At 32.8% G+C, this 12,297-nt stretch overlaps 1 protein-coding gene across 2 annotated transcripts in view; it reads right to left on the bottom strand.

Annotated features, from left to right (window-relative positions):
- DMXL1 (Dmx-like 1) overlaps positions 1-12,297 on the bottom strand; it is a 111,295-nt gene that overhangs the window by 28,540 nt on the left and 70,458 nt on the right. Inside the window, exons 30-34 of one of the 2 annotated variants that reach the window (XM_012727984.1) lie at positions 11,059-11,189; positions 8,561-8,646; positions 7,517-7,718; positions 6,090-6,207; positions 2,269-2,331 (exon numbers count right to left, since the gene is read on the bottom strand). In XM_012727984.1, the coding sequence (XP_012583438.1) occupies positions 2,269-2,331; positions 6,090-6,207; positions 7,517-7,718; positions 8,561-8,646; positions 11,059-11,189 (600 nt within the window). The remainder of the gene's footprint in view (positions 1-2,268; positions 2,332-6,089; positions 6,208-7,516; positions 7,719-8,560; positions 8,647-11,058; positions 11,190-12,297) is intronic. The other variant, XM_004686653.2, reaches the window with a different exon arrangement.

Genomic DNA, 12,297 nt, shown 5'->3' with positions numbered 1-12,297 from the left:
CTGTGTTTAGCTATTTGGGCACAAAAACAAAATACAGTTGTCTTTAAATAGATTTGGAAATTTTCAGGTCAAATAGAGTAGCAAGAACAGGATGAAAGCACTGAGGATGCTCACAAGAGAATGATCATGACAATAGATCATGGGATTTAACCTGGGAAAGGAAGGAGACAGGAATATCTAAAACTAAACAGAATTATTACATGATTCAACAATTTCACTTTTGGTTACATATGCAAAAGAACAGAACTCTCATTTTTTATGAATACAATTTAATTTGTAAAAGGTCATATAATATACTCATAATAAATACAGTCTTAAAGGCCTTAAAGTCAAGTCTCAAATCAACTTTATAAAAGTCTCAAGTAAACATTATAAAACGTGATTGGGCTGGCTGCATAAGGAAATACGATGACGAATATTAGTGCTAAGATGATTTCAGAGAATATGCAGACAGAAAAACTAAACACTTAACAATTTCATTTCTGGTCATGGTCACATATGTAGAAGAACTGAATACAGTGAATTGAGAAGATATTTGTATACCAGTGTTCACACTAGCATTGTTCATAATGAACATCAACAGAGGAGTGGGTATACAAAATACAATGTGTGTGTGTGTATACATACAAAAATTAAAACCATAATAAACTCCTACTACACACTTACTAAAATGACAGAAATAAAAAGAATAACCATACCAAGGGTTACTTAGATGTGAATCAAGTGAAATTTCATATATTTCTGCAAGGAATGCAAAATGGTACAACTAAGTTGGGAAATGAGCATTTTCTAAAAGTGTTAAACACCCACCTACAATGTGATTTAGTCATTCCACTCCTAGGCATTTACGCAAAAGAAAGGAAAGCATATGCCCACACAGAGAGATGTGTACATGAATATTCAAAGCAGTTGTATTTTAAGCAGCCCTGAAATGCAAAATGCTCAAGTATTTATCAACAGGTAAATGGATAAACATAAATTCCAGAAAACGCAAACTGATCTATAATGTCAGGAAGGATACTCATAGTTGCTTGGAAAGGAAGACAACAGTGGAAGGAGGGGTGAAACAAAGGAGAGATTAAAATTCTGGGGTTATGATAGGTATATTTGCTATCTTGACTGTGGTAGTAGCTTTATGAGGTCTACATATGCCAAAAATTATCAAACGCTACACTTTACACAGCTACTTTAAGTCAGATATATTTAATGAGTCTATTTAAAAAAAGACTATAGCTCAGTTTGAAAGATTCTGACAAAAAATTATCAAAATGTCAATCAAACAGGATGATTACATTTTAATTTAGTGCAATGATATAGAAATCCAACACTCTGATTATTAACATTAAATAACATCAAAAGAAAAGTCTTTAGGTAAGAATTCCTGATACTCCATAAATTATAGCACTTTATGATTACTCAGACAATTAAGCTTTGAATTTATTAAGCTTGAATTATATCCTTTGAAAACACTCAAAGGCTACTGGGAATGACAGGCCACCTATATCTATTTCATCAAAGTTCTATTTAATCTTACTTGACATAAATCAGTTATTTTGTCAGTTTCACAGAATTGTTTCATCTATTTGATTAAGAGTCTTTCCGTAAAGAGTAAGAGGTGGAAATTTGTAGGCTTAATGAAGTCTTTTCAGAAAATTCTCCCTTAAAAATTACTATGAGGATTACCTTGAAATTAGTGAGTCATACACAATATGAAAAGCATGGCTTAAAAAATCAATCTAAGAGAAATATTTGAATAAGTGACGACAGAATATTTATTTCATGATTGTAAAACTTTTCATTCTTTGCGCTCTTTTTAACAAATACTGAGTAATTACTATAGGAACAAAGCCCATGTGCTATAGTTATTTCTAGCAGTAAAATAAATGTCATATAATAGTATTTGACTTATTTAAAGGGATAATCACAGGACATATTTTTAACTTGGAGAGTGACACCTGCAGAAATGGAACAATACTATAACTACAATGGCTGTTGTGAACACATTGTCTTAAGACCTTCAGTTTATTTAGTGTTTTTACTCAGTAGCCAAAACAGAGTAGACATTCAACTCCCTTTAAAATTGCATTCTCTTATTCACAAAACAGAAATAATACTTATCATTGCAATACTTGTTAAAATAAGAGTAATTTAAGGGAACAGTTATTTAATTTCATCAGAAATAAAATGCAGCACAAAAGCAAAATACAAATATTTGTTTTTCTTGTGAAAGAATGCAATTTCTAATTTCTGTTGAATGACATGTTGTACCTTATTGATGTTTGGCTCCTCCAGCATAGCATTTTTGATAGTTTCACAGTTGTCCCCTAATGACTTCATCAAAAAGAATAACCAATGACAGAGAGTAAAGACGAGATGCAACATGCAACACTGGAGATATGTTTTCATTATATTTTTAACCAAATTTGCTAGAAAATAACATTAGACACAGATACTAGTTTTTAAATCTCTTGTATCTTAAAAGAAACATGGGTGTGGGTGTGCATCGTCAAGGAGTTGGGGAAAACTTAAATTTACAGAATCCTTCACAACTCATTAACTACCACAGTAAATTTAACTCTACTTCCTAAGAAATTTTTACTCACACAAATTAGTCTGAAATGCTGACAGTAAAGCAAGACTGAAATTAAAGATTCCAGAGCCATTAGTACCAGTCATCACTTAATGATTTTGACAGATTCTTAAACACTACAACTATAAAGCAAGACTACAATTTTAGGCAACTTATAACAAAGCAAGTCCTTGGTAACATAATTGAAACACCATTTCATCCAATTTGGATGGATTTTCTTCCCCTCATCAATGTTATAATGAAACAATTACTGAAAGTTTAGTATAGGAAAGGGGAAAATGCTTCCCTGTAATCTTTAGCCCCAATTTTGTGTACTTTCATTTTCTAAGAACTAAAGATCATAAAATCATTCAACTTTTTCTTTAACAAATATTAATATCCCATTTATGATGGGTTTTATCAGTGCTACTCTATCTTGTTCCATTATAGCTCAACTCCTTAAAGAAAACGGAAATAAAAAATTTTTATTTCTAAGTTTCTAATTATCTTATGATTTAACAAAAAAATAATCAAACTGGCCCTCCCTGGTGGCGCAGCGGGTTAGAGCACAGCACTGAGAATCTAAAGCCGCTTCCGCATGAGTTCGATTCCTGCCTGCCCCAGAGGTGACCACAGGGTGTGGCCGACCTCTCCTGACCCGTCCACTGCTCCCCTCAGCAGTGTACTTCATCGATCTGCCTGTTCTGTTCCCTGCTCTGTCTCTGGTGAAGCCTCTCACTGCCCCTGAGCCTCTGACCTGTACCCCAGTTCTGTATACACAAATAAATAAATCTTTAAAAAAAAAAAATCAAACTGCTAATAGATACAAATCCATCATAAATGGGATATTATCATTTGTTAAAGAAAAAGTTGAATGATTTTAAGACCTCTTAAAATCTTAGAAGATGAGGGCCCTCCCTGGTGGCACAGCGGATTAAAGCACAGCACTACGAAGCTTAAGCCACTTCCGCATGAGTTCGATTCCTGCCTGCCCCAGAGGAGATCCACATGGCGCAGCAGACCTCTCCTGACCCTCCCGCTGCTCCCCTCAGCAGTGTACTTCATTGATTTGCCTGTTCTGCTCCCCACTCTGTCACTGGTGAATCCTCTCACCCTCCGCATCTCTTGCCTGTACCCCAGTTCTGTATAAATAAATAAATAAATCTTTAAAAAAAAATCTTAGAAGATGAAAGTACACAAAAACAAAATTGGGGCTAAAGATTACAGGGAACCATTTCCCCCCTTCCTATACTAAACTTTCAGTAAGTACAAATAGGGTGTATCTTTTATCTTATAAATGCATGTACACCAGACAGGAAAAGAAAAGATCGGAGTACACACAGGATTTTGTCAGATGAAGACATCATAAAATTTCATTTTCAGATATACAAAGCAATGAAAAAAAACAACACTTTGCAAAATACATTCAATCATCCTCAAATATAGTGCTTTTCATGCGTCTATTTTCTAAGAATCTGCAGTCAGTGACTTAAGACTATATTTTTTACAAAGAATTTTGTTTTGTTAATACCAAAAACAGGGTATCGACTATCCAGTGATAATCTTGTACCTCTCTGTAAAGTTAATCTAAATAATCTTATTCAACCTACATTTTACTACATAGACTTTATTTTAATATTCCTTTACACAAAATGTCACTATCTTTAGAGTAACACCAGCAAAACAAAAACAAACAAACAAAAAAACTCTTCAATAAGTAAACAAAAGCAAGCAAAAATTGTAGAGGCCAGGTTTATGTATATTGAAACTGCTGTCAAAAACACTGGAAAGAAAAAAGTAATGTTCTTACATTTTACAGGTAAAGAGGCAAACATTAAAATACAAAAGATTGGTAGTAATAAACCTTTTAGTGCAATACTCACATTCATGCTTTGATCAAAATAATTACAATACAAAAATAACTTCAAAATTTTCTTAGGATTATCATAGACATTTAAAAAGAACTAAGAATAAAACAACAGAGAGATTTAGAAGTTTTAGTAGTACTCACTTATCTGGTTTCCTTCTGCATACACTCTGACTTAGTTATGCTGCTCTATTCCCTGACTCAACTAGACAATCTAATGGTACTACAGTTTTGTTTGTTTAGAGAACTATTTCAGTTCCCTGATACACTAAATATATAATGGAAAGATTATTTTATAACTATGTTAATCATATTACTATACTAAACTAGCATATCCACATTGAAAACTCCATTAGCAAAATCCAAGGAGTACCGAGCACAGTAAACGTGCTTTTTATATAGATTAATAGAGTAGTGCTTTATATATAGGTTATGAGAAAGCCTTAATTCCAAATAAATTATTAAATGCAAAGATATGCTACAATAAACAAGATAAAATCAGAAACATTGCTGCACAAATCCTAAATGACCCTTCTCCAGATAACCTTTTTTATCAAAACATTTTCTTGAATGGTTTTAATAATAATTGTTATATTACATATTAAAAACAGATCTAACATAAAGTTAAGTAGAAATATGGAAAAACAGAAATAACTATTTTACCTACTGCTTAGTATAATATTAAAGTTATACAAAGGTAATATGTCAAAAATTTAATGCAGCAAGAACTATATTTTGCTTTCTGGCTTGTGTTCACACAGTCAGGAAAATAGTAAATTAGTAGCACAAGGATTTGTCTCTTAAAAATTAATGACTTACACTGATTTTCCTTTTTTTTTTTTAAAATAGGATTAGATGTTGTACTGCTTTTTTGCAAACTCAGCTATTAAGAAACTATCCATCTTTAGTTCTCCAAAAGCAATTTTTAACTTTTTAAAATTTTTAACTTTTCCCACTTCATAAACTATATAAAATTTGCTTTCAGACTTTCTCAAAATGTGATCCATAGATCAACTGCTGGTCTTTTTGTTAAGGGCGATGAGGAGAAAAGTAATCAAATACATCACTAAATACACAGTTTAGTTTACACACTGTTTCAAAGAAGGGAGCCATGTTAATTTTTATTCAGGTGCAAGTTCTCGATTGTCATCAAACTAGTAATTTTTAGCAACAATGGACTAAACAAAGATGCAATTATTATCATAATATCAAATTATAATAAACCACTTATACTATAAATACAATTTCTTAGCTTCATTAAGTTCAATCAATAGAATGAAAGCAAAATGTACATATTTGTAATGCTTTCATCTTATGAATTGAATTTCAATTAAACTTTTAAGGTAAAATTCTAATTATCACTTTAGAATCAGGGAAACTTCTACTTTTGTTTTTAAGTAGAGATTATCTCAGTTCAATACAGGAATATAGACTCTTAACTCTATATTTTTAGGAAAAAAGTCAAATACATCTAAATTACTTTCAATTGACACTGACCTCTGAAGTTTAATCATTTTTTATACTTAACTGCAAACTTAAGTTTATGACATAGAATGAGTTTAAAAGTCTATAGAATGCAACTTACTCTTCATGATTATATAGAACAACAGACTTTCATAGTAACACAGCAAACTGATTTTCACATGTACACACCTCATTCAGACACCTTTTCTTTGTGAATATATTTCTGATAAAGGTTTCCTGAATTTCCTCCTGCTTCACCAAGTACTGCCACAGTCTCTTCACAGACAATGCAACATGGTGCTTGGATCTACAAACAGACAGTATATGTAAGTATATAAGTATATTTGGAGATTTCTGGTTAATTTGACTGCATTTCCTTGGTTTTATGTGAATGTTCATAGAGATAAAGTAGCAAGAAATCAGACCATATCATAGAGGCAGCAATCACCTAAAAGAACCAGACAGGTAACTGTTTACTCTTTGTGGCCAGTATGTCTTCTTACTATCACTCTACCACTGTAGTGAGATGGGAGCCAAAAGTAAAATTAAAATAAAAAGGCATGACTGTGAGCTAATAAAACCTTATTGACAAAAGTTATTGTCTTAACTACATGAGCTGAGGTTTGCTAAAACCTAAACTACAAACTTAAGATTTAACAATATTGGTGTGCTTCCTAGAAAAGGTCTAGAAGCAGAGCTACTTAAAGAGTTGCCTGGAACCCACCAGTCCATGAAACCTTTGCTACTGATGAAAAAAATGAGGCTTATGAAACAATGTCAATCAACTATGCCAATAAGTCACTAAGTACATGGCTTAATTGGCATTTTTCCATAGTAAGACTTTCGTGATAAAACAAGCAATGTGTTGATTCACCTTTGATGTATAAATGTCTTATCTCACAGGGACAAGTAAAACAGTTTGCTAATTAACTATTTTAAAAGGTACTGGTCTAGAGTCAGCATCAGTAAAATATGATCCACAGGTAAATATAGGTCTACCTTCCATTTTAGATATTAAAAGTTTAAGGGATTACAGCTATATTCATTACCTTATTTATTATCTACATTTGCTTTCAAACTACAGTGCAATAATTTAAACAATTAGATAATAATTTAAACAAGTATATGACCCCCAAAATCTACACTATTTACTATCTAGGCTTTGCAGTAAATGTTTGCTAAATTCTGGACTGTGATAGTCTACACACAAAGACTTGCATATTAGTCTAGAACAGCAAATTAAACATACAACCACTTAATTTGTTTTCTTTAAGTAACTGTCCAAATCCTGTTATTAAAACTCATGCTTGGGCCCTCCCCAGTGGAGCGATGGGTTGAAGTGCAGCACTATAAAGCTGTCACAGCCACTGCAGCACAAGTTTGATCCCCGGCCCTGGAGGTTACCCACATGGCACGGCAGACTTCTCCTGACCTGCCCGCTGCTCCCCTCAGCAGTGCATTTCAATTTGATTGCCTCTTTTGCTCCCCACTCTGTCTCTGATGAATAATCTCACCACCCCCTGCACCTCTGTCTTGTACTCCAGTTCTGCATGCATTAATAAACAAATCTTTAAAAAAAAACTCACACCTAAGAATAGCATAACTAGGAAACCTACTTGAAAGGAGTGTTTGTAGGTTCTAGCAAAGCTTTGTGGCGGAGAAGTGCAGGGCCTGCAGACAAATTCTCTTCAGAAGTATGACTTGCAATGTAGTTTTGAGGTGGCCCACCATGGATTTCAAGTCTTCGGACAAGAACTTGTTCCCAACACTGAAGAGTTTTTAGAACTGCATGACAGAGTGGTGAACTAACTGGAAGCTCTGAAAAAGGAAAACAAAATTGTACACATTTCCTTCAACAGTAAAATGTTATATCCAATTTTAAAACATTCTGGCAGTATGAGACAGATGGGAAAGAAATTTAGAGGCTTAAAAACATGGTGCCATAAGTCTGTATAGTATTTGATTACCATAAATTGATCTAGAAGAACAAAAAAAAAGGTAATGTAACTCAACATTACATCATAGTTTTGCTACTAAAACTTGAAATAACCTATAAGACTTATGATTTAAACAATGACTGCTTTTGACTTTAATTTCACAAGAAAAAGATACCTGAAGATTATGAAAATATGTTTTCGAGAAAAATTAACTGCTTTAACCTTTCTATGAGTCCAAAGTCTGTATGACATACAACTGACATTTGATTAGAAAATTGAAATACACATTTGATTAGAAAATTGAAATACACAGAAGTAAAAAAAATAAGTGTTATATAATACTGAACATAAAACTAGCCTTTTCCAGCTTTCGCTTCCATACTCCTGAATTCTATCTTTCCTGTACAATCTAGGCCTCCCTGGGAGTTAGTAAGCACTAAATTTTTGTGCTTGCTGGGTTTTCTATATGCTCACTACTATTAAATATCTAGCACTTCAGCTAGAGCTATAAACACCAGTCTCAATACAGTCAAGTGCTTCAGGTCAATATCTTCTGCTTCCTACGATGTTGTCCTCTTTAGAGAAACTAATTAAGATAGGCACAATGATTGGCTTGGAGAAACCCATATTCTGTAATCATTAGAACTTATAAAAATTTTCTCCACTGATAAAAAAATGAATAAATCAAACAAAGGTAATCTGGTTCATGTTGGTATTTATTACCTGCAAGGTCATGGCCTGCAAATGGATAGAAAGTCTTCAAATTGTTGAGCACCAACTGCACCATTGCTAACCGCATCAATGACCAACTAAAATAAAGCAATAGATCTCGTTAAAATTTACTTGGGGATTTAGAAAAGAACACCATTCTTGATGCAATAAATTCACTACTATGAAACTACCCTGAAGCCAGACCTTCACACACAAAAAAATAAAATATGCTTGTAATTACATCATGTCAGCAATATTGACAGTAACGAAAGAGGAGAAACAACCCAATTATCTACTAGGAGAGTAGAGAATAGCTTTATGGTGATAAATATAGCTTTGAACCATGGAATATTACAGTAGTCATTAGAAAAAAAAGAATGAAGAAGGTTCTTTAATGATAATATGAAGAGAAATTCAGCATGTATGTATAAACAAAAAACAAATGATAAAATTTTATGAAAATAGTATGCTCACTATTGTGAGCAATCAAGGAGAATAAAATTTTACAAACACACATTTGCAAACTTTTGCAAAAGAAACTTAACAAAAATGGGTCTGCATAATCTATGGGAGAAGTGAGGGCAACAGAGAAATTTAAGGCTTCTGATACCATATTTCTATAGTTTTACTTTTTTTTAAAGATAACTCAGTTCTTTTGTTTCAAGTGCAATACATTTCTGAGACTATTGCCTTTTCCACTGTCAAATCAACGTAGTAAAATATACATAAAATAAAATTATCTTAACTATTTTAAGCATAATGTCTGGTGGCATTAGTATATTACACTGTTTTGCAGCCATTATCACCACCATCTATTTCCAGAATTCTTTCCATCTTGCAAAACTGAAATTCTATACCTGTGAAGAAATAATTCTCCATTTCCCAATTACCCTAGCCCAAGCAATCACCATTCTGCTTTCTGCTTCTATAAATTTGACTTTTCTAAGGATCTTATCTAAATGGAATCATACAGTATTTGTCTTTTATTTGTGACTGGTTTATTTCACTGAGCATAGTATCTTTATGCTTCAAACATGTAATAGTATGTGTCAAAATTTCCATTCTTGGGGGCCTCCCTCCTTGGTGGCACAAGGGCTTATGCACAGCAATATGCTATGCACAGCCACGGAGCACAAGTTTGATCCCTGGCCCAGGGAGCTACCCACATGGCATGGCAGATCTCTCTTGACTGTCTGCTGCTCCTCTCAACAGTGTACTTCGCTGATCTGCCTGTTCTGCTCCCCACTCTGTCTTTAGTGAATCCCTTCACCACCTGCACCTCTGGCCTGTACCCAAGTTCATGTATGCATAAATAAATAAATCTCTAAAAAAAAATTCCATTCCTTTAAAGACTGAATATATATACCCTAGATTTTGTTTATATATTCATCAGCTCACAAACACTTGTTGCTTTCAACCTTTGAATAATGCTGTTATGAACACTGGTATATAAGTATCTATTTGAGATCTTGCTTTCAATTCATTTTGGTATATATCCAGAAGTGAAATTGCTGGGTCATATTGTAAATCTATTTTCACTTCTTGAACAACTCTCATATAGTTCTCCCAGATGCTGTAATATTTTACAATGCTAGAAACAGGGCACTAGGTGCCCATTTCACAACATTCTTGCCTACACTATTATTTTCTGTTTGTTTGCTTGTTTTGTTTTGACAGTAGCCATCCGACTGGGTGTGAGGTGACAGTCATTATGGTTTTGATTTGTGTTTCCTTAGTGACTAGTAATGGCATCTTTTCCCTTACTGACTGAACCTTTGTGTATCTTCCTTGGAAATTTGTCTATGCATGGCATTAGCCCATTTTTTAAGAGAGTTATTTGATTTTTTTTCTCCAGTTACACAATTTGATTTTTGAGCAAGGTAAATATTTTGTTTGGTCAACAGGAAAAAAAAATACACCAGAAAGTAAAAATATCATAAAAATTTTTTCTTTAATAAAGTGACACTTAATTCTTCCTAAAATCCTTAAGTCTCTTGAAATTTTTATCTTTTATAACACAACTAGTATATCATGTCTTAATAAAACAAATGTATGTTTTATATATAAAAATTACATCAAGAGAAGTTAATATGTTATAATTTACATATGTAAGGATAATGAAGTTTTAGAGCAGGGGAGTGAATGTTTTCAATTTTTATAATTTTTATGATAATACTGAGTTCTTAGAGTACTAATATGCTCTACTGAATAGACACTAGTTCTAGGGATAAAACAGAGAGGTTGGCTTATCCCATGGAGTAAAGAGAATAAATAATGTGACAGCAAGATTTGTGAGAAGTGATATAAAGTACAGTTTGTTCTTCATGGATAAGGAAAAACTAAATATGGGATCATTGTTAATAAGATAAAAGAACAATTTCAATGAAAGAAATCTAAGTATGTGTTATTAATTCACTAAGCTATTAATTTTACAGATATTAATTTAAAGTATTTTAGGTATTGAACTATAATGCATTTTTAAAGGAAATCTAAAAATAAACATTCCATACCTATATGAATTTGAATTAGAATGCTCTTGGAGATGGAAATCTGAAGATAAAACATCATCATTATCGTCATCACTTTCCAGACTCTCCTCTGAATCATACTCTGCTCTACTTTGGGAAGGGGGTAGAAAAGGCTAAAAAAAAAGTTAAATAATTTATCATGTAGTTATCTAATTTAATATATTCAATTATACAGTCTACTATTATCAATTTATCCTATTTTAAAACACTTCATCATAAATAATGAGTATTGCTACTTTAGTTTTATACCCAAAAAAAAAAAAAAAAAAAAAGCTGTGACTTTTACAGTGGAATATTTGGACACCACTTTATACAATTTCCATTTTACACCTAGCTACCAAAGAATCCATTAAGTATCCATGATGTGTAAAAAAAGTATATATGATATTAAAAATTTTTTAAGGTCTATACAGTTGCTGTTCAATAATATTTACAGCTACTGGAAAAAATACACAAATGACAGAGAACAAGTTACAGTTAGTGTGCTGTACCAAAAAACAGTGTCCAGATTAAGAAAATTAAAAATCGTTGAGATAAATCAGTCATGGAAGATATCTTTGCAAAGCAGCATTAAAATAAGACCTAAAGGAAACTAAGAAAAAAGTCTTATCATAAAGAAAAGAGTAGTATTTTAGACAGTGGGATACTACACAGAAAGACTCTATTGTTTTGTTTTACACAGAAGAACTGGGGTGTAGGCCATGAGGTGAAAGGATTCACTAAAGACAAGAGTGGGAAACAGAACAGGTGGATTTACTGAAATACATTGTGAAAGGAAGCAATGGCTGAGACAAGAGAGATCTGCTGTGGCAAATGTAGGTTAGTTCCATGGCCTTTTGGCTAAACGAACAGATGATAGATGAGGTAAAGATGTGGAAGTTGTATTGAGGAATGCAATAGCCACTAATGATGTTTAAGTAGAGTACAGTTATTAAGATTTATATTTAAAGAATATTATTGGGACCTATCTTTTATGAGAGAAAAGTCAAATAGCAAGAAAAGAAACAAGCATGTGTAACAAAAGTATGGTAGGCACACACACACACACACACACACACATCATGTCTTCTTGATCCAGCCATCTGCTGTTGGACATTTAGGTTATTTCCATATCTTAGCTATTGTAAGTAATGCTGTAATCAACACAAGAGTGTGGATTTCCTTTTGCATTAGTATGTTTGTATCCCTCAGGTAGATTCCTAAGAGTGGAATTGCTTAATC

The sequence above is a fragment of the Condylura cristata genome, unplaced genomic scaffold (genome assembly GCF_000260355.1).
Source record: "Condylura cristata isolate star-nosed mole 26May11 unplaced genomic scaffold, ConCri1.0 scaffold00021, whole genome shotgun sequence".
Classification (NCBI taxonomy): Eukaryota; Metazoa; Chordata; class Mammalia; order Eulipotyphla; family Talpidae; genus Condylura; species Condylura cristata.
Note: the sequence above shows the minus strand (reverse complement) of the source record. Positions and strands in the feature narration are given on the sequence as shown.